The sequence below is a fragment of the Gigantopelta aegis genome, chromosome 13 (assembly GCF_016097555.1).
Source record: "Gigantopelta aegis isolate Gae_Host chromosome 13, Gae_host_genome, whole genome shotgun sequence".
Classification (NCBI taxonomy): Eukaryota; Metazoa; Mollusca; class Gastropoda; order Neomphalida; family Peltospiridae; genus Gigantopelta; species Gigantopelta aegis.
Genome location: NC_054711.1, coordinates 11,325,101 through 11,349,511, shown reverse-complemented (window position 1 = coordinate 11,349,511; position 24,411 = coordinate 11,325,101). Strand labels below are relative to the sequence as shown.

Below are 24,411 nucleotides of genomic sequence, written 5' to 3'. Positions count from 1 at the left end.
CATGCGTTTACGGAGACTTTGTACTCATTCGGAACTCGTTCGCTGATTCTCGTAATCTGTCTAGGTGCTCCGAATGATAAAAGTATCTGGGTTAATTTGGCGTAGTAATACATGTCTAAACATCTAATATTTTGATATAATAGTAATTATGCACCTACAGGAATGAATATATTATTTATTTTAGACACATAAAATACTTTAACAAAATTGCCATTTCAATATGTACTAAATTTTACGCGTGTCTGTGTGGCACTATATTCTGACGGCAACTGTACACCATTAACGAAGTAATGTGGCTAATGGAAGTCTTTGATCTACTTTCCATGTTTTTTTTGTAATTTAGCAAGCGCAAAACGAAGCTAAACATGCAGTTTGCTGTTATTATCGTTCTGCTCTTTATTACGAAGTGTTGTGGTAAGATATTCACATAAATTACAAGGTTATAGTTAATTTAAGCTCTATTTTCCCCCAATGTTATGGTTTTGTAAGATTCCAAAATGGCTAACGTAAAGTGTTTACTATGCCTATGGTCTGAAGTGTAATGGAGTATTAAGAACCGTAAGGTGGATTTAGGCTCATAAATGTCGTGGTATTCAATAAACTAGAGTGGCATTTGGTAAAAAAAAAATTAATGTATAGGTTGGGAAAACTTCATATTTAACTACAGTAACAGTGGTGTGTGGTGTATCAGCGTACCAGAAGTAGGAACCAAATTGTTAACAACTACAATGAATTACTCTCCTACCTTTAATTACCGTTACATTTCCCCCACATTTTGTCCAGACACAAGTTGTGAAAAAACCATTACAGTGACAGATTCCACATATGTGTCTTTAATGGTATGCGGTCAAAACGGCCCTGAACATGTAAGTCAAAATGGCCTAAACCAGCCTTTATCGCATCATGGTTAGGCCATCGGTCTACAGGCTGATAGGTACTGGGTTCGGATCCCCAGTCGAGGCATGGGATTTTAAATCTAGATACCGACTCCAAACCCTGAGGCTCAATGGGTAGGTGTAAACCACTTGCACTGACCAGTGATCCATAACTGGTTCAACAAAGGCCATGGTTTGTGCTATCATGCCTGTGGGAAGTGCAAATAAATTATTCCTTGCTGCTAATCGGAAAGAGTAGCCCATGTAGTGGCGACAGTGGGTTTCGTATCAAAATCTGTGGTCCTTAACCATATGTCTGACGCCATATAACCGTAAATAAAATTTACTAGCCTACACAACGCAATTTACTATTGTAATTAAGACCACCAGTTAACATTTTATTTAACAACACTGATAGACCGACCCGGCCGTGCCTCCCGGACGAGTTCCAGTTGGCACTACATGTCCGGGGGGGGGGGGGGGGGGGGGTGCTTGTGCATGCCCACCCTGTAATTTATTATTTTAATAATTCAATCACAGAAAGGGGGGAGGGTAGTGGACCATATAGGCTTTCGGGGTGAGTGCGTATTGTCTGAACGAGTTCCTAGTGGCGCTGTTCACCCGGGTAACCACAACAGGCCTGTCCCCCAATTTACTAATATTATTAAGACCACCGATTGACATTGTATTTGAAAAGACTGATAGACCGACCCGCCCGGACGAGTGAATATCGCCGGGCGAGTTCCAAGTGGCGCATGTTCGCTGGGGTGTGGTTAGGGGTGGGGGGGGGGGGGGGGGGTCGTAGCATGTCTGCCCCACAAGTTATTTTAATAATCAAAAGAAAACGGGGTAGTGGAGCATCTAGACCCTCCTCTTAGTGGCCACAACGTGCCTATCCCCAATTAATCTAATAATTATTAATGTAACAGTTTCAAAGAAAAGATGCAAACTAAACCTTTATCTTCGACATGATTGTTTGTCCTTGTGGTCTGGTTAAACACAGATCACGAAGCTACTTTAAAGATGCTGTTCGCCATCAACTGTCGCTCCATATACATGCACAGGTCGCTGAGCTTTCCATCAGGAACCTTCTGCCGGAATAACAGTGCCATCAACCTCCTAATGAACTTGAAAACAAAATCGTTTTCACGATCACCCCTCTTGAAGAGTATTCCATAAAAAAACTAAATGGCAGACGGCAGAAAACTGCATGTATTTTGTCCTATGCTATCTCAGCGAAGTCGATACTGGTGACATCGTCATATAGTGTCATGAGAGAAAGTTATATCAAACATCCAACCAGTCCGAACTCCTGCCATTCGTACAAAATAGTTGTGATGGTCATGACAAATCGCGAGCTACTTCACCATGAGTGTAAAATGTATTCAGTGCCAAAAAACTGTGAGAAAAAAACAGCATGCACTCGAGTGTAACAACTGCAACGGGTGGACACTCAGAGAGCATGTCCGTTTGCTTCAAAAGAAAACCAATGAATTGGCATGTAACTTCATAATGAATAAAGATAAAATTCATATAAAAACTTTTTCTTAAGTTTTAATCCCATACCAACTTAAATAAGTCCAGCATAAATAAAAAAATTTCTTTGCAAATTACCATTAACTTATACATATTAAATATCATTTTTAATACAGGGGTGAAGACAAAATGCTAGAACAGCCAAGTAATGCACTTTGATTTGCATTGTCTATGAAGTAAAAAAATAATGCAGTACAACGAGAATAAAGGTAAAATTGCACATGCTGTAGTATATAAACTAGTACGAGCTGGCAGTTCTGGAGATGCAAAAGTGATGAAATAACCTTTGTGGGGATGCAAGAGGGTGAAATCTCCAGTAAAGGATTTTCTTGGGAGTGGCTGTCGTCCTATAGATGAAGCACCCACACGTGTACGTTTAATATGAATATTGTAAATGCTAAAGTAGAAGGTTACTAATAAAATAAATATTGAAAGAAAAATAAATCTGTGTAAAACAAATCCAGATTTTTTTTTTTACCAAAATATACGATCATAAACAAATGTACTTATTTTTTATTACAGTAATATTTGGACGGTTATGTCATCATGTAAGTCTTGATGTCACTTTAGATCAGTTCTTATTTCATGCAAATTGCTTAAACTTAAAAGAATACCAACAACGACAGTCACTTAACTGACCTTTGGAATAAGCCCTGTAGTAATGAAAAATTTCCATTGTTATTTGTATATGCGCATACCGGCGTCGTGGTTAGGCCATCGGTCTACAGGCTGGTAGGTACTGGGTTCAGATCCCAGTCGAGACATGGGATTTTTAATCCAGATACCGACTCCAAATCCTGAATGGGTTCAACAAAGGCCATGGTCTGTGCTATCCTGCCTGTGGGAAGCACAAATAAAAGATCCCTTGCTGCTAATCGGAAAGAGTAGCCCATGTAGTGGCGACAGCGGGTTTCCTATCAAAATCTGTGTGGTCCTTAACCATATGTCTGACAACATATAACCATAAATAAAATGTGTTGAGTGCATCGTTAAATAAAACATTTCTTTCTTTCTTTGTATATGCGCTCACGTTAGTGTGTTAAAAGTACAAGATTTTTATTTTGTACCAGAATAATCTAATCTAATTAAATTTGCTTCCTTTTTACCATAACATTGAATAACAATTGTGAAATATTAGCTCTGCAAGATAATTATGGTGTATCCAGTCTATTCCAATAAGCCGACAACTTCCAGATTTTAAAAATACATGGAATGTCTTCAATATGTTTTGAACTCTATTATTAGAAAGACCCGGCCCAAAGCTACAAGCCGAGTCTGGTGCTGTCAAAATATAGAGCATGTGCTATGTATTCTGCTACCAGATCTGTAGTTCACGCCAACACAGACGGGGTGTGTTTTGTCACATTCATTTCAGTTTCAGTGTCATTCTTTTTTCAACTAGTACCATACTCTCCAGACACTAAAATTGATGGTCACCCAACGGACTACCTTTGTAAAATTCGTACTCTCCCGTAGCCAATAAAAGTCGCCACGGGCGACCGGGTGGCTGCTAATTTTCAACCCTGCTGTCCCACATATACTTTTCTGGATGTTTTTCCCACAGTGCCTAAATATATTGGGCTACAATTTTTATATAGCTTTACCAAGTACTGTTACAGATCAAGTTTGACTTTAATGGTGATTTACCTATTTTTAACAGTTATGAACTTTGAACAGAGAATATAAAACATTATTTTTCTGCACATTTTTTTTCAAGATACACTGAGTTGAAATTTTGTGAATAGGTTTACCATGTACTATTACATATCAAATTTGACTTCCAAGGCGATTGAACAAATTTTGTATATAGGTTTACCATGTACTATTACATATCAAATTCGACTTCCATGGCGATTGAACAATTTTTGTATATATAGGTTTACCATGTACTATTACATATCAAATTCGACTTCCATGGCGATTGAACAATTTTTGACAGAGTTATGGCCCTTTAATTTAGGGAATATGAATTTTTTTTGGGCCTGGTATTGCTTTAGCATCTGTTGCTTGTTGCAGATCGCTATTTCAAGCCCTGTATTAATTTTTTAATAAAACATTTTTTCTTACTTTTCAGGACTGACATGCAAGTGTACATTGTGTCCATCTCACACGTCGGCGGTCGAGTCCAATGGAACATGCGTCACCGATGGTATATGTATGATTACTGTGGTGCGAGAACGTGATGCAAAAACGAATTTCTTTACCGGGAAAATAACGCACAACTATTTGTAAGTTTCTCCTCACAGAATAAAGTAACATTGAGTGGGGGGTGGCGGAATGTAGCCCCATGGTAAAAGCCCTCGACTGATTGATCCCTGTCGGTGGGCTCATTGGGCTATTTTTCGTTACAGCCATTACACCACAACTGGTATATCAAAGGTAGTGGTATGTACTATCCTGTCTGTGGTATATGGTGCATATAAAAGATCCCTTGCTACTAATTGAAAAATGTAAAAAATATGCCAAAATTACTAAATGTTTGACATCCATTAGCCGATGATTAATAAATCGGTGTGCTTTAGTGATGTCGTTAAAAAAAACTTAAAAGTTTTACTTTTTTTTTTTTTTCAATGCCACTGATTAAAACTTTTGTTGTCATTTGAAGAAATCAAATTTTTTTTTTTTAAATTTTTGCAACAGTTAGGCCTACTGGTTTAAAATGTCTGTGGGCAGATCTGAAAATTGCTGTCTGTGAGCATTTTGTCTATGGCAAACACATTTCAAAATTTCTATCGGTAATCAATTCTTGTGTTTTGAAATGTCCTACATGTAAGTGAGTTTATTAATACTGTATCGGGCCTCGAAATTCAGTGTTAACACAGCCCTTGAAATTCGGACAAGTTTGCTATGGCAGTTAAGTGCCATTGCAAATCAATTTTGCAACAGCACTACGGCGGAAATTATAAAGAAAAGATTAATGCTGTCAAAATTATTCATCTATGATCCACTGCAGTAATAATATGCTAAAAGATGACATCTCAGCTTTACTTCAGTACATTTCTATATTGGAATAAACTGATTTATATTAATTGAGGAAAACTTGGGCCACACTAGATTATAAAAATGCTTTTTTTCTGGGATAAGTAATTGGACAGAGTTCAGATAAAAATGCCTACAGATTTTTCACCACTCTCAGATTTGCGACGGCAATGAAATGCTGTCGAAAATCAGTTTTGGGATAGCTTTTGCGACGGCATTGCCGATTGCCGCCGCAAATTTCGAGGACTGTTAACAGGCAGGCTATGATAGCCTTTAATAATCTAGGAAATGAAGGGCATCAAGGCTAACCTAATAGTTACAAAGGTTACTTTTATAATTATATTCTCAAAGGGCACCAAGGCTAACCTAATAGTTACAAAGGCTACTTTTATAATTATATTCTCAAAGGGCACCAAGGCTAACCTAATAGTTACAAAGGCTACTTCTATAATTATATTCTCAAAGGGCACCAAGGCAGTTTTATTTAGGAAGTCAATTTAACTAGGAAGTCCGATAATAAACTTTAAAATAATTGAAAAAGTTTTTGCAATTTTTCTCCGTCTTCCTTCCGTTGTTTTTGCAATTCTTTCAATCTTCGTTTTCTTCTACGCTTTTTTTTATTTGGAAAAAAAATTAAGCCGCGGGAGTCTGTTTTGGCAGTCCATGTTTTTTTCGTAACGCTGTATGTTTCAACTGTAATTTATCATGTGTTACGTTCGATTTTCAGTTATAATACATGACAAAGAAACTGTACACAAACTGCCGAGGAACATCGAATTCATTCCTGTTTTATTTTCTTAAATAAAAAAACCCCATGATCCACCAGTTAGGGTTAAACACTTGTCAAGTTTTAAAAACCTAAACACAAACACATAAGGGACACCATGGCAGATATTTAAAAGGGCATGGTTATTCATAGCCGTAAAGCAACTGCTATTTTTGAGATGCACAAAACAGTACAGTAAATGCTGTGGAGTGGAGCCGTCATGAATTTCGAAGCCTTCTGTATCATAATCTTTGTCTTTATTTTACAGTTGCAAGGACAAGAAAGAACTCTACCCACCAGATAGACCATTTTTTTGTGAAGTATCGCAGCGTCTACTTGACGAATTAAGCGTTTATTGTTGTAATGACAGCGACATGTGTAACACGAAATACATTCCTCAACTCGTGCCCATTGATAGTTTGCCAGAAAAATCAAAAGGTGGGTTACATTTTAAAATTTCTCTTAGTTGGTGATTCTAAAAAAAATTAACAATTTTTATCCAAATTTTTTTTACTCATTCCCATACATCCCACTCACAAATTAGTAATAAAGTGAAAAACAGACTTGGATCCAATTTTGTTTTGTTTTTTATTTTGGTACTTTGTTAAATTTTTGTGTTTTTTTTTATCTAGGTACTTTGTTAAATTTGTGGGGGTTTTAATCATATACATTTGTAGTATATTTAAATGATACTCTTTGTCAAGTATAGATAATTTACACACTTAAAGTTTTGCAAAAATTAATGGGGATGTGTAACTGTAAAACACTGGTGACTGTTTGAATTACCCTTATATTGCATTAGAGTAACAACACCTTGGGTGCCACTGTAAAGAAAATTATAGATTAGGTATTTTACAGGTGACTCACAGTTAGTAAGCACTTCAGATTGTGGTATGTACTGCCCTATCTACAGGAAAGTGCATCCCTTGCTGCTTTATTGGTAGGAACGTAGTCTAGTTGGTAAAGAGCTCGCCTAATATCTCTGTTGGTAGACCCATTGGGCTATTTCTCGTTTTAGCCAGTACACCACGACTGGTATATCAAAGGCCGTTGTATATTCTGTCCTGTCTGTGGGATGGAGCATATAATTAATAAAAGATATCTTGCTACTAATGAAAAAATATAGCAGGTTTCCTCACTAAGACTGTCAGAATTACCAAATGTTTGACAACCAATAGCTGATGAATAATAAATTAATGTGCTCTAGTGGTGTCAATAAACAAAACAAAAACTTTCTAAGACAATATGTTAAAATGACCAAATATTTGGCATCCAATAGCCGATGATTTATAAATCAATGTGCTCTAGTGGTGTCATTAAAACAAACTTTTCATTCATAGTCACAGCTGGCCTCATCATGTAGTCGATAAGCAAAGAAAAAGCTAATCAAAATAATATTGAAAACAAAATATTCACTGCACAGTTGAAATTTGAAAATTTTGATACCGTATATCGCTGTGTATTAGCAGACTCCATGCATTAGCCGACCCCCCTAGTTTCACCCTCCAAATCGGCTTTAAAATTATAGACCTTGTATATAAGCCGACCCCCCTATATAAAACTAACCAAGTCAGATGTCTGTGGTCTACAAAATGACAAAGTACATCTGCTTTCAAACATCATTTGTCACAGCAAACTTATCCGGAAGCAGTAGCCGATTTCTATTTATAGAAACGGTGTCCGGTTAATTTATTTCTCATAAAATATAAGTACCAAGATAGCGAAATATACCTAAACAGAAATAATAATAATAATAGTAGTAGTAATAACAACAACCAGGGATATTTTTTTTTACATGCTTTATGTCAGTAAACATTTATAGGTTACATTTTAAAACTTTATGTCCATTTCTAATTCATTTAATGTTACAAAGTAGCACAATCCACATGGTTTATTCACTGTTCATTCACTCGGGAAGATCGTACAGTGAATCCGCTGAACTCGTTGTCAGAATCATCTGTCCCACATAGCCTGGTCTGTAGTGTCGTCGTAAAAATCATTCAGCTGATTTTCTCGAACATTCTCGATCACTTCTGCTTCTGGGAGTGATCGTACGGTGGTGTCTGCGCACATGTCGTTGAATAAACTGTCGTCTTCGGTGCCGTCCATGCTGTTGGCGATTCCTGTCTTTAGAAAGCTCCTGACGATCATGTCACTAGGGATCTTTTCCCACGCATCTTTTACCCACTGAACCACAAGCCGTCTGCTTCCGTTTTTGGTGTAACTCTGCTCGCCGTTAACCATCCAGTCATTCCACTCCTTCCTCACGTTTGCTTTGAATGGCTTGTTCAGGCTAACGTCAAGTGGCTGTAACAAGGATGTACAGCCTCCAGGAATGACACATTGCCTCACTTTCAACTCCTTCAATTTCTTTTTCACGGCTTCGCACAGGTGTGCACGGAACATTTCCCACACCAGGAATGACTGACAGCCTCGTGCACCTCTGGACTGGGCCATCCACACGTCATCTAACCACTGTAACACCAGTGACTCGTTATCCACCCTTTTTCCTGTACCGCAATAATAACGCCTTTAGGAAATTTATCCTTTGGAAATGTCTTTCTCTTGAAGATCACCATGGGCTTTAATTTTGTCCCATCTGCCATACAGGCCAGTACTACCGTGAAGTGTTGTTTCTCTGCTCCACAGGTTTTCACTTGTACCGAGTGTGTGCCCTTCGTGTCGATCGTTCGGTTTCCTGGCATGTCGAAATTCATCGGTGTTTCGGCCATATTGCCAATCTGTGCAACTGGAAACTCGAATCGTTTTCTTTCCTTCAAAACAAACTTTTGAAATGACAGGATTTTCTTATCTACTTCATCAGGTAGTTTTTGTGCGATGTGGGTACACTGGCGTAGAACAAGATTGTTCCTTTCCATAAAACCTGAACACCAGTTTGCAGTCGCCTTGAATGTTGATTCTATTCCCAAATCTTTCCTCATCTTGCAAAGGTATAACGCGCGTTGACGAATCATAACTCGTGTCACGAGGTGGCCAGCCTGACGTTGCTCCGAAACCCAGGGCTCCAACAGTTCCTCTAGTGCTAAGTTTGGGGACACCGAATGTCGTCTGGCCTTCTTTGTTTTTGGCATATCGGCAAGAACAGTTTTCTCCTTTCTCCAATTACGAACTTGTCGCTCATTAATATCAAACTGTCTTGCTGCTGCACAATTATTCGAATTTTCAGCAAACTCAATTATATGTAATTTGAAGCTAGCATTGTATGCACATCGTTTTCTCTTGGAACTCATGTTGTACTCGTATGCAATTTGTTGGTCGTAGTAAATATTTATTTGACGGCTGGGGTTTTAATGCTTTTTTTTATGTGAACTCATTTTTAATCTTTTGATTATATTTTGATAGCATGCGACCCCTTAACATGAAACGACTTTCAAATTTATTACTGCAGTTATTGCAGTTAGTATTAAGCACTTACCTTTCAGTCATTTGTTTTATTCTCTTACATTCTTGATTGCAGCCACACGTTAAAAACACAGTGACTGTTTGCATTGTTGATTGTGCTAATCGGTCTTTTCATTACTAGTCGGCTATACCCTACCATACCCAACCACCCGTGTCGATTAATCCCAAGCCGACGAACAAAACAAATGAATCTGGAACAATTAACGTGTTCACCGGTTTAGTAAGCAGTTTTGTAATGACACGTGACCTGCGAAGTTTTCCGAAATTGTTTTGATCGGTCACCATTTATTGTTGTTTAAACAGATAAATATTACTAAATAACTTTTAAACACCAACATTTATTAAAGATGAACATATATATACAATTTTAATATCTTTTATTTGTAATAGCTTGTGTTAAAATGCAATATTAAACCTTTATGAAAGCGGAAATGCAGAGCACAATAATGACAATAGATCGAGTCGAGCCGTGACGTCACTATTTTAACTTTACATTTCCAATAAAATGTTGACTCCTTAGATAAGCTGACCCCAGCCTTTGACTTGATAATTTTTGTATCAAAAAGTCGGCTAATACACAGCGATATACGGTACATGTATATGTGAATGACCCCAAGATAAAATTTGTATTGGATGTTTTTTTTCTAAACAGATGTGCCTGACAACAATTCCGAGATTGGGGCCCTCAACTTGATGATTCTAATTTCCATTCCGATCGTGTGCATCTGCATTCTCTTCCTGGTGGGATTCTTCATCTACCAGCATTACCGCCGCAACCGACCTCACATCCACGTGGACTCTGAGCCGAACATGGAAACCAATCCACTCGTTCCCTGCCAGAACCAGACTATCAGGGAAATCTGCGACTCGCACTCAGGATCGGGATCAGGTTAGGACAGAATTTTAATATTTTATATTGGGCCATCCTAGAAACAAATTAGTATTGGGGACATCCATGAATGAGATTTTGTTTTGGCTGATTCTTTAACATGTAAACCAACCCACTCATTCCCTGCTAGACTATCAGAGAAATCTGTGACTCAAACTCAGGATCAGATCAGGTTAAAATGTTTTTTGTAAATAATTTCAGTTTGGTTTGACGTAAGAAGAAAAGTAAAAGTGTTTTGAAAATCACAAAAATATACTATTTTTGTGTACAATTTAGAAAACAATTATCTCAGAAATAAATAACTTGTAGTAAATTTTATAGTATGAAAAAAAAAGCATTCCCTGTGGGAAGGACTATGGGTGGCTATGGGTTTGAAATCGTCAAATTCATCACTGCATTTTATGTGCTTTGACAAATTTTAAACTGCAGTTTTGTCACTATAATATTTGTAAAACTTATTATTAAAAAGTATCCATAATTTTCAAGATTTTAGGGTACGCAATTTTACCCTTCAAACTCTGGTAGAAACCCTGCCTGTATAGGATAATCAAACTATAAAATTTGTATTATGAAATTTAGTTACAATATTTACTCCATTTTTGCAGGTTTACCCATTCTCGTGCAGAGAACAATAGCGCGACAGATTCGACTGTGTGAGATCATTGGCAAAGGGAGATATGGTGAGGTTTGGCGAGGGACATGGAGGGGAGAGAATGTCGCAGTGAAGATATTTTCATCCCGTGAAGAAAGGTCGTGGTTCCGAGAAGCCGAGATTTATCAGACTGTCATGTTGAGACACGAAAATGTTCTCGGATTTATTGCTGCCGATAACAAAGGTTAGTGAGGTTTCTTACTCTGAAATTTGTAATACCTGGGGTTTTGTCTAAAATATTTGGGGTTGGTGTATGTATATTGGAGTTTGCTACCTTAGATACTTATTTTTAAACAACAATAGGGGAATTTTCTCTTCTTTTTTTTTCTAGCTGTAAATTCCTCCCAATAGGTCATTTGAAGTACTAGAGATATATTTTATTCTGATCTTGGCACATATTTTCGAAACTGTCTTAAGCGCTAGCCCAGTGATAAAGCTCTCGCTTGATGTGTGGTTGGTTTGAGGTCGATCCCTGTCTTTGGGCTATTTCTCGCTCCAGCCAGTGCACTACAACTGGTATATCAAAGGCCGTTGTATGTGCTATCTTGTCTATTGGATGGTGCATATAAAAGATCCCTTGCTGCTAATCGATAGAGTAGCCCGTGAAGTGGATACAGCAGGTTTTCTCTCTCGGTATGTGTGGTCCTTAACTGTATGTCCGATGCAATATAACCGTCAATAAAATGTGTTGAGTGCGTCGTTAAATTAAAACATTTTCTTCCTTCCTTCTCTAAGCACTCAGATTTAAAACCATTAGGGGTTATGACCTGTCATAATACATCATGGCCTACATTGGTTTTATGACAGTGTTCGAGATTAACGGTATCCCGATATCCCAGGGATGCCAGAATTTAATTTTGGATACCAGAATTCAAGAAACTAGTATCCCACGGGGGTATAATATAATGTCTCAGGGTTCGACGTTAACTTTATTTATTACTAGACCAGTGGACTAGTATGTCTTAAAATTTACTAGACCTGATCTAACTGCTGAATAACAAAATATACCTAAGCAGGGCTAATTCTTTTTCATATTTTTCTTTAGATACTGCCTTTCTCTTTCTTTTCTTGGACAAGTCAGTTTCAGACGGGTCTTTGTCAGATGAAAACACGTATTTAAACAGGTCCATTTTTTGTCTGCTCGAATACGACCGTAACCACATGTAAATAATTCGAAATCGATTGTCGTATATTTGAAAAACCCGAAAAATATTTATTCAAAGAACGTACACTATTGTATGTTTTGCATTTTTATTACCTTATTCGATTTATTGGAAGAAAAAAAAAAAAAAATGTACCAAAGTATCAAGCAGAAACAATAATACTGTTTTCGCTGATAGTATTTACAACATAGGTCTATGCGCAATAAATTTAGCAAACGCACACTCTATATTCGACAAACCTTGGTCAATTCCGGTATCAACAGAATCGACCGAGTTGTGACGAATGGCACCCTCTACAAACATTTCCATATTGGATCCGTCAGTGGTTAGCACCAGTCGGGATTGTTCAGTTATTCACTGCCCACTGCATCACGTCTAATTATAATACCTGGTATTTCCGTGTCGATAGTTTTATGGAAAATATTAATGTTTGTAGGATCACTGGATAGAAAATTAATTCACCGCTCATAAATTATCAACACGACCAGTCGGGCTACTCAGAAACACTTATGACTAGACCGAACCAGCTGTTTACTAGTGTGGACAGTGTCGTTCTGACGTAACTTAGTGTCGAAGCCTGTCGTTTGTTTTTAATCCTGCGTTTTTATTTTTCGCTAAACAAAGAAAGTCGTCATTTACTGGTGATGTTAAGTAACAATATTTTTGAGTTCGTACCCAGGCTAATGCTATGACATAACAATATCTTCCCCAACTCATACCCAGTCTAATGCTACAATGGAGTAATAGCGGCATAGCAATAGACTGAGAACCGCTAAGTAGCTATTGTTTTTGTTGGATATTTCCTCCCTTCAAATTTTATTTGATATATTGATTCCACATCTGCAGAAAATTGATACAGGTAGGTTTATCATTAATAATGTCAGAATCACTTATAAATTACTGCTAAATATTAAATTTAATTTGTTAGTATTATTCAAAGATGGATTTCGTTTGGTTGCAAATTTAATAAATTCCGCAGTTGCGGCTTTGCAATAGACTGAAAACGAGAAGAGTGTTGTCCAAGTTTGTGACGATGTTATTTATGAATTTCATTTAAGTGGGATATTAAATTCTCAGGTGGGATACCAAATTTTTAAATGTTAGTATCCAACTGGGATACTGCTCCAAATTTTTAATCTCGAACACTGTTTTACGATACTGTAGTGCCAAACTGATCAATTTTTGATTATGATCAATCACTGAAACATCATTACACTTCTCGCTCCAGCCAGTACACCATGACTTGTACATCAAAGGCTGTGGTATGTGCTGCCCTGTCTATGGAATGGTGTATATAAAAGATCCCTTCCTGCTGAAAAGAGTAGCCTATGAAGTGGTGACAGCGGATTTCCTCCTTCAATATCTGTGGTCCTTAACCATATGTCCGACGCCAGATAACCGTAAATGAAAAGTGTGTTGAGTGCGTCGTTAAATAAGCATTTCCTTCCTTCTCTAAGCACTAAGATTTAAAACCATCAGGGGTTATGACCTGTCATAATACATCATGGCCTACATTGGTTTTACGATACTGTAGTGCCAAACCGATCCAATATTTGATTATGGTCAATCATTGGAACATCATTACACTTAATAACTGTAACTTGTAACGGTAAATGTTAATTAATTTTCTTTTTGATTTCCAGATAATGGCACCTGGACTCAACTGTGGTTGATAACCGACAACCACGAAAACGGTTCGCTGTTCGACTACCTCAATCGCCAGCCCGTGTCGCCAAGTATAATGATTCGACTTGCGTTGTCCGCAGTCAGTGGGTTAGCACATCTGCATATGGAAATACTTGGACAGCAAGGTTTGTGTGGTCATTTTTGTAGTTTTTTCACCTGGCATTGTCCCTCCGAAACTTGACGGTAGTCCTAAACACAGCTATCAAAATTCACATGAGTTATCTGTCTTGATTCTGTGAATGCTAGAACATAGTGGGATAACTATCAAATTGGCTGAGTGTGGTTTTTGACTGGTATTCATACTAAAGTTGTTGCAGTATTGAAAAGAAAACAAAAAACAGTCTAAATTTTTGATGTCGTGACGCGCATATTATGGGTTCGATTTTTTTATATTTTAAATTTCTTTTTTTTAAAATATGTTGGACATCATTAAATAAATGAAAGTTTAAGATTTTTACAAAATATGTTCCCCGAAAATAAATGATGATACAGACTTTGTAGAAGATGACAATTGGGATTACTCATAGTCAAGTGAATAAAGTGAAGAAGAAAAACTTTATTATGGTAATTACGTTCCCTAAGATGTCCCCTAAAATATGGTAATGTATATTATTAATTGTGTATGTCCTGATTTAAAATTTCCTTGAGCTTACCCTTGTTAAGTCGATGCATATGGTGATTTATATTTATTTTGTGTCTTATTTCAGGTAAACCGGCGATAGCTCACCGAGACCTCAAGAGTAAGAACATTCTCGTCAAGTCCAACATAACGTGCTGCATTGCCGATCTCGGTGAGTGGAGGTTTTTGTCGTACCTGTCCAAGGTAGCAAAGTTGGTTTTTAATTTTTTATTAGCCGAGAAATGTCGATAGTGTCATGGATGGGGCCCAGAATCACCATCTTACAAAGAATGTTGAACATAAATAACATTAAATAAATATATAATACATAATGAGTATTGTTAGACTAAATATGTTCAGATTGATTGTACATTTTTTCCATAAAAAGAGGGAGGGAGAGATAGAAGTGAGAAAGAGAGAAAAGAGAGCGAGAGAGAGAGATAGAAGGATAGAAGTGAGAAAGAGGAAAAGAGACTGATGGAGAGGGGGGGAGAGAGAGGGAGAGATAGAAGTGAGAAAGAAGAGAGAGAGGGAGAGATAGAAGTGAGAAAGAAGAGAGAAAAGAGAGAGATAGAAGTGAGAAAGAAGAGAGATAGAAGTGAGAAAAGAGAGGGAGAGATAGAAGTGAGAAAGAAGACAGAAAAGAGACACAGAGAGAGAGATAGAAGTGAGAAAGAAGAGAGGAAAGAGACAGAGTGAGAGAAAGGGAGAGAGAGAAGTGAGAAAAGAGACAGAGAGAGAGAAATGAAGTAAAATAGGACAGCAAGAAGTTTTAACATTAAAAAAACATACATACACATACACCAGCACGCAACATAGCTTAATAACAAATGTATACATGTGATTAGTTTCCTATCAGTTGTATTATAGTTTAATGTTCTGTGATACTGCGGGTAGTAGATGTTTTATTGATCGGGTAGCAAAGTTGAGATAATACGTATTCTCTGACAGTGGCGGCAACATGAAACTTTCGCGTTCAGATTGTTTCTGAGAAATAATTATAAGTTGTAGATCAATGAAACATGGTTTATAGCTAGATTCACCTATGGAGTGCATATGAAAATAATTAAAAATTAATTAATTAAACAATTTTAATTAAAATACTTTTGTGTGTAGCTTAATGGTAAAATTTTGTGTTTAGCTCCCATTTCTCACAACTCCGAAGTCCTAGATTGATGAACCTTGTTTTATAGTTGTTCCTGTATAGCTGCAATTGTGGGTGACACCAAATTGATATATGTTAAATGAGACATTTAATTTCAGACATATTTCTTTAGCAGTACTCTCAGAATGCTTGTTATTATTGTCTCTATCCAGGTTTTCTATCCAGTACACCATGACTGGTATATCAAAGGCTGTGGTATGTACTACCCTTTCTGTGGGATGGTGCATATAAATAATCCCTTGCTGCTAATCGAAAAGAGTAGCCCATGAAGTGGCGACAGCGGGTTTCTTCTCTCAACATGGTTCACACAGTCTTGAAAAGTGCTTGAATTTAGGAGTTTGAAATGAAAAGTGCTTATTTTCATGTCAGTGCGACTAGCGCATCATTTTAATCAGAAATTACGGAACAACCTTGAAAGAAATTTAGCATTTTTACTTCCGTGTTTGCACTTTCATTCCAGCACTCGCGACATTCCACAACCCGAATGTACTCGTCCCATTCCGGGACAAATGCTATGTTCCGAATGCCTCAGCCAAGATTTACCGATTATTGACGAGCATAATAGCCTCGTTTTGAGAATTGCAAACAATAGTCAGGCAAGACGGCACGAATCACTTAGATTTTGAAGCTTTTTAAACACATGTTCAAATTTAAACATGCCTAGTGGAAAGTGTGTTTTTAACAAAACGTGGTGTCGAAAATATGCGTGGATCAGAGAGAGTAAGGACGTGTCAAAGGCCGTGTGTTCCTGTTGTCGCAAGAATATTAACATGGGTGCCATGGGTGAGAGCGCAATGAAAACATTGTTCGAAAAGGCTGTTTGAGGTTTGTATTTATGGTCCTTGAAAAGTCATTGAAAAGTGCTTGAATTTTATGGGTCCTTGCCTGTATGAACCAGGCTCAATATCTGTGTGGTCCATAACCATATGTCCGACGTCATATAACCGTAAATAAAATGTGTTGACTGTGTTGTTAAATAAAATATTTCCTTCGTTCCTCACAATATCTGTGTGGTCCTTATCCATATGTCCGACGCCATATAACCTTAAATAAAATGTGTTGAGTGCGTCATTAAATTAAACATTTCTTTCTTTCTGTCTAGGTTTGGCTGTACGACATGACTCGAAGACGGATTCTGTTGACATCGCACCCAACAACCGAGTGGGAACCAAGCGCTACATGGCTCCAGAAGTGCTCGATGAGTCGATCAACATGAATCACTTTGAATCGTTCAAACGAGCCGATGTGCATTCGTTCGGACTCGTCTTGTGGGAAATAGCAAGACGCTGTAATGTTGGAGGTAATTATTAGTGGTGTTGATGTAATAATGTACCTTTTAGTGTAACTGTTAACGTAGATGTAATAGAGATGGGGTTATTTCTAATAGGAGTAATTAAATAATTTAGTTTGGTAGTAGGTTTTAATATACATTAGGGCGTTGGGACTTAGCCCAGTGGTAAAAGCGCTCGCTTGATGCTTGGTCGGTTTGGGATCGATCCCCGTCAGTGGACCCATTGGGCTATTTCTCTCTCCAGCCAGTGCACCACAACTGGTACATCAAAAGGCCATGGTATGTGCTATCCTGTCTGTGGGATGGTGCATATAATAGATCCCTTGCTGCTAATCGAAAAGAGTAGCTCATGAAGTGGCGACAGCGGGTTTCCTCTCTCAATATCTGTGTGGTTCTTAACCATATGTCTGATGCCATATAACCGTAAATAAAATGTGTTGAGTGTGTCGTTAAATAAAAATTTCCTTCTTTAATGTACATTGGGATACACTGTAGGTGTTAATGTAGGGTACACTTTAATCATCTGTATGAGGCAGAACATCTTCCAACATACCTATGCTAAACTTTTACACTTTATCTGAAAATAATTATGCCTGATATACGACATACTTCTAGTGTTTCAGTATGTACATTATACAGCAAATCCAGGGCTTCTAGATTATGGTAGCCCCACTCCCATGGCTAGTGATATTCAATGTTGGGCTACTAAATAACTACTATAACTAGTCCGACGGTTAGTGGAAAAAACCCTTGTCAAATGCTGCATTTAAGTCTTATTTTGTAAATATAAATATCCTGCCCCTTCCCACTCCCTATCGAAGGGGTTTTAAGCTCTATCTCCCTCTTTAGGTGACCTATCTGATTATTACTATTAGTAAAATTGTATTTATTTAGTGAATTTTTAATCATGGCTGATACATTTTTTAACACCACTGATCCCATGGCTAGTGGATTTTTATAAAATTCTATAAGCCCTGGCAAATCCAATAAATCAAGTCAATATTCAAGAGAAAATCATACGAACTACATCACTGCTTAACTCGGGTCTGTTTTCCTTTTAGCTAATTTGCAGGATTTTAAATACTTTCTATAAAATTTCAATGGGCCCTTTTTTAGAAATTAAAATATATGTAATGTCATCTATTGATGTTCAATGAGAACTTGACAAAATAGCCATCGGACATAAGGTTGGTAGGTACAGGGTTCGCAGCCCGGTACCGGCTCCAACCCAGAGCAAGTTCTTAAGGGCTCAATGGGTAGGTAGGTGTAAGGCCACTACATCCTCTTCTCTCTCACTAACCAACTAACAACTAACCCACTGTCCTGGCCAGACAACCCAGATAGCTGAGGTATGTGCTCAGGACAGCGTGTTTGAACCTTAATTGGATATAAGCACGGAAATAAGTGGAAATGAATGATAAAATAGTTTTAACTTTGTTTTACCTTATTATAATGTTAATCTTTAATAATATCAATTAAAACAAAATTGGTAATTCAGATTGTAATGTAGATGGGGAAAACAGATATCAAAATAGTCGAAAACCATCCTATGTGGAGGTTACTACTTAAAGTCAAGAATAGTACCGAGTAAACAGGTTCATTCATGATTTACTGTTTGTTTTTTCAATAATATGATTCAGGGATTTCTCCATGTTTTTTATGTGGGTCTGAACATAGACCCCTTCCCAAAAGAAAGTGGCATTGAAAATTCTCAATATCTGTACTAAACCTTCCAAGATATATATAATAAATTATGTCTGTTATAATAAATTGATTTAACAGTGGTGTACTGCATCATTCACTTGGCATGAAAAAATATCTCAATTATGATTTACTTGCGCTAATTTTTCCAATCATATCGGACACCGGGATCCTGGCGAAAATTCCTTGATAAATATGTTCTGATTGCTGTCACTATCACAACCAGGGTTTCTGCCAGAGGGTAAAACGGGTATGGTGCCATACCCAAAATATTTTGCAGATTTTTTTTTTTTTAAGTTAACCTTTTGACAAAATTAATTACTCTTTATCATTTCTGTATAATTTTCTTAACCCTAACCCTAAACATAACCCATTTTCTTTCTGGGGGAGGCCCCTTTACCCTTGTTAACTAGGGTTGCATTTAATTACATAGCGCCATACCCAAAAATTTCTTTCTGGCAGAAACACTGACAACGTGTGTTTGTTTTCAGGTATCTATGAAGACTACCAGCTTCCATACTACGACCTAGTTCCCTCGGACCCATCCCTGGAGGACATGAAGAAAGTGGTCTGTGTTGAAAAACATCGGCCTGCCATTCCCAACAGATGGCAAAGTTTGGAGGTAATCCAAATATTATGTTTTAGTTATTTTATCAGGCTTTCTGCTAGAGAATAATTTGAGAGTACATAATATTAACAAAACTAATCATAAGTGCCCATGCTAGGCTGTTATGGGTTTTAAATTGGACACTGCATTTCGTGTACTTTGACAAATTTTAAACGGCAGTTGTCTTGTTATAATCTTTCGAAATTTTATTTATAAAAATGTTTTCATTCATTTACATTATTTTATGGTACATAATGAATGTTACCTTGTTTATTAAAGCTGCAGTTTCTTTTTCTCTATCCTGTAAAAATTTCTTTCACTAATGCAAAATGCAAGCAGAACTACAGTTTTTAAAACAATTTTTTTTTTATCATCTTTATGAAATAAAAAGGCGAGATATAGTGATTAATTTTCTGTTATGAAGTAAAAAAGCGAGATAAAGTTATTAATTTTCTGTTATGACGTAAAAAACCGAGATATAGGTATTCATTTTCCGTTACGAAGTTAAAAGGCGAGATCAGGGCTGCCAACCATTACGATTTATGCGGAATCATTACGATTTTCCATCTCTTATTACGCCATTACGCCCGTAATCTGAAAGATTACGGCAAATCCGCGTTTTCCTGGTTTTTGGGGTGGGTTTTTTTGTAATAACCTACCACCCCTACAAATCACATAAATTGGACTCTTCCAACTAGCCGCAAATGCGCACAGAAGTTTTTTTTGCGTGCGCAACGCACTTCGGGATAGACGTACCTTGTGAAACGACGCCATTTTGTAAAGATGTCGAAAAACGATCAGAGCCATATGAACTGTGCAAAGCTCAGAAAAAGCCAAAAGTAGTACAGAAGTATAAACAGGACTACAGCAATGAGTGGCCTGTTTTGAAGGCCAGTTCTGTTAGTAATACTAGTGCATTTTGCACTTTAGCGTCGTGTTGATTTTTCTGTTGCCCATGGTGGGGCACATCAAAACGAAGAAACACCAGGACATCGTTGAGGCCAGCGATAAAACAATTCATAAACAAATATCTGGATATTTTACACAGCAAAAGGGTTTAATTTTCTGTTACTTATTAATTTTCCATTACTAAGTAAAACGGCGAGTTTTTGTATTATTTTTCCGATATGAAGTAAGAAACCGAGATATAGGTATTAATTTTCATTACAAAGTAAAAAGTCGACATTTAGGTATTAATTTTTAGGTATGAAGTTAAAAGGCGAGATACAGGTATTAATTTTTCGACGACAACTTTAAAGTTTGCCATTAAAGTTTCACCTACAGCTCTGAATGTACAATAAACAATGACTGGTAGGCTGTTAATTATTTTTGAAAAAACCAAGGCTGTTTGAGAACAGATCTAGTATAGTTACTGAATGCAGTGATGATATTAACTGTAATCATGACAAATAGGTGACGTTGGCGACAGCAGTAGCTGCCAAGAATCATCGCACTGGTTACACAAAACGAGACATACACGAAACAATATTTTGCACAATTTTCAGACACGTTTTCAGGCTTTCTGCCCGAAAAATAATTTGAGGGTATGTAATAAAAAGAAAACCGATCATAAACAACCGTACTAGGTGGTTAGTGTTTGAAATTGGACACTGGTTTTCATGTAGTTTGAATTTTTTTTTAAACAGCAGTTCTGTTAAAGGCGCAGACCCTAGTTTTCAGCCTGTAAAAATGGACAGTAAGTTTAGTAAATCTACAAACCTGCAACGAATTTGGATAAGATTATAATGGAGAGAAGCTGAAATCTGTGTTGTTTAATGAGGGAAATAACGTCTTGAGGTTAACTCGATAACGATTATTTCTTAGACGGACTTGCGTTTTTAGAATTATAAAAATGTATTTTGATGTATTACAAAACTCCGAATGACCAGAACCACTGCAGGTGTACTCAAATTAATATTCTAAATAATAAAATGTAAGTACTTCTAATTTAAATTATCAAAAACAGCTATAATAGTCGTCATATGTCGTCGTCGTGTTTACAAACTAGGGTCTGTCACTTTAATATAATCTTTCTAATAATTATAAAAATATATCATGTAAAGTCTTGGATCTTAGCGTAAGTAATTTTACCCTTCGTACCATCTGATAGAAACCATGCTTCTTTTTTTCTAGTTCTTTAGAAAAAGTGAAAACTGTTACAGTATTTGGAGGCAGATATTGCCGTTTTAACTTAATGTGAATTCTGTCATTCCAAGCACTGTAGAATTTTTTTTTTTTTCTTTTTTTTTTTTTCACTGACGTGTTTCAAGTTGTACTTTTGTTTTTTTCAGTCTCTACATGTGATGGCCAAACTAATGAAGGAATGCTGGTACCCGAATGCTGCAGCTCGACTCACCGCACTGAGAATACGAAAGACCTTGGCAAGTCTATCTAGCCAAGAAGACATTAAAGTGTGAAGATGACTGAAGGAGTTCGTGCCAATTGTTATTTATTATATTTGTGTCCGTGATGCAGTACCTGAAATATGTCGACAGAGGGTGTGTGCCACCTGTTATCATATTTGTGTTGGTAATACGGTACCTGAAATACGTCGACAGAGGGGGTGTGTGTCACCTTTTATCATATTTGTGTCAGTGATACAGTACATGAAATATGTCGACAGAGGGTGTGTGCCACCGTTTATCATATTTGTGTCAGTGATATGGTACCTGAAATATGTCGACCTGATATTTATCATATAAAAAAGGTATTTGTGTTGTTGATCCTGTACCTGGACTTAGTAGAGTGTGTGTTCACAGATCTTTAATTATCATCCAAAAGATATTTGTGTTGATGATACAGTTCCTGCAGTTAACATCCAAAATATGTTTTATTGATGATACAGTACCTAGAGTTACATCCAAAAGATATTTGTATTGATGATACAGTTCCTGCAATTAACATCCAAAAGATATTTGTATTGATGATACAGTACCTGCAATTAACATCCAAAAGATATTTGTATTGATGATACAGTTCCTGCAATTAACATCCAAAAGATATTTGTATTGATGATACAGTACCTGCAATTAACATCCAAAAGATATTTGTATTGATGATACAGTACCTGCAATTAACATCCAAAAGATATTTATGTTGATGATACAGTACCTGCAATTAATATCCAAAAGATATTTGTATTATTACAGTACCTGAAATTATCATCTAACAGATATTTGTATTGATATTGTACCAGGTATAAGTCAAGGATGTGGACACAGCCCGTTCTCTATCATATAACAGGTATCCGAGTCGTTGATACTGTACCTGGAATAAGTCACAGGTGTGTTATTTACCATATAACAGGTATCTGAGTCGGTGATGCTGTACATGCGAAAAGCAAATGTGATTCCCATAGACTGATAACTCAAGCTGAGCTTCCTAATTTTGTCAAGTGTTGCCATAGATACAAAGACGAAGATTGGATTTCTTGAAGAGGTGCACCCATTTTTTAAATTTTTATGTGCTGTTTTTATTTGTGCACAGTACAGATGTTACACGATAAATGTATGTGTGGATTCAGCAATTCTGAACGAAGGAGGTTGTGTGACCCTGCACTCCACTATTCACTTCTATATGTTATCACGTGGATTTAGTTATGGAATTTAAACAGACTTCTCTTTGATCTAATTATGTAGAAGATGAAAAAAGAATGAATTTTTATAGGTACATTATAAGTGACTGTTTTATTGGTCTTCGCAAGGCTCTAAATTCATTGTTTCTCAAATTTTAAGACTCCTAATTAAGACTTGTGGTGTACCTTTTTTTAAACTGCAATGTGGAAGATTTGAGACAAACACAGATAATGTTTGTGATTTATATCGTCACTTTTGGAAATGAGGAATTTTTTATGTATATCTGAAATATTAGCGAAAATAAAATGGAAGCGAGAACTGCTTATGAAACGGGCTAGGGATTTTCTAAGGTATCTTAACGCTACGAAATCATAAAACTATAGTGACGTATGACATCACTACAACACATGCCATAGTGATGTCATAGCTTACAGTGATTTTACGATTTCATAGCACACGCCATAGTGACGTCATAGCTTACGATGATTTTACGATTTCATAGCGACGTCGTAGCTTACAGTGATTTTACGATTTCATAGCACACACCATACTGACGTCATAGCTTATGATGATTTTATGATTTCGTAGCGCTAAGATAGCTTCAAAAATATGGACCCTGATTATCAGAAAACATCTTGCACATTTTAAGCGGCATTTGCTGACTGTTTCCTGTAAATTTCTAGCCTTGCTTCACTTTGGCTTCAAAAAGATGGTAATAGAAAATCTGTGCTTAGTATATTGTTTGCTTAATCAACAAAGCTGTTACCGTAACATACTGATAATGGCGAGCTTGAACTGATCCTGTGTGTCATTTTACTGTTTGCTTCTTCTTTTATGTCCTAACAACCAATTGGTGCAGAGTATGGTGATTCTTCAAATTCTTCTCAAGTTTTTGTTTTAGATTTGTTTTGTATGTGTTACAAAAGTGTACTGTTAATTAGCATCATCATATCACCGGTAGTTTGAATGTGAATGTGCGTTTTTTTGTTTTTGTAAAAAAAAAATATTAAAAAAAACAACGTGACAAAGATCAAGTATTTTACAAACTACCTCAACCCAATCCTGCCTTGCGTTTTGTGTCCCTCATACCAGCGATGCAAACCCTACATGTAAGGCCCAAAACACACTGAAGCTGGGTCTGGGTCTAGAGAGTGGTATAGACAACTTGTATGGTGTATTCTGATGTCTGGGTCTTTAACTGATATATGTTATCAATATATATTAATGCGTTCATACCTTTAGATAATTCACTTCCATAAACACCAAAAATAAATAAGAGGAATCCACATTGAGTACCATATACCTTTCCTGTTGTGTGTGTGTAGCTCAAGGGTACAGCACTCGCTTGCTGTGAGGTCGGGGATCGACCCCCATCGGTGGACCCATTGGGCTATTTTTTGTTCCAGCCAGTGCACCACGACTGGTATATCAAATGCCGTGGTATATGCTATCCTGTTGAGATGGTGCATATAAAAGATCCCTTG

General features: G+C 36.9%; 1 protein-coding gene across 1 annotated transcript; it reads left to right on the top strand.

Moving 5' to 3' along the window:
* Positions 1–284: 284 nt before the first annotated feature.
* Positions 285–24,411, top strand: LOC121387758 (TGF-beta receptor type-1-like). Its single transcript, XM_041518961.1, has 10 exons — positions 285–414; positions 4,486–4,639; positions 6,425–6,594; positions 10,232–10,468; positions 11,074–11,304; positions 13,927–14,094; positions 14,677–14,760; positions 16,856–17,053; positions 19,237–19,367; positions 21,644–24,411. Exons 1-10 carry the CDS (start codon positions 366–368, stop codon positions 21,767–21,769), a joined length of 1,548 nt encoding a protein of 515 aa, XP_041374895.1. The 5' UTR covers positions 285–365; the 3' UTR covers positions 21,770–24,411.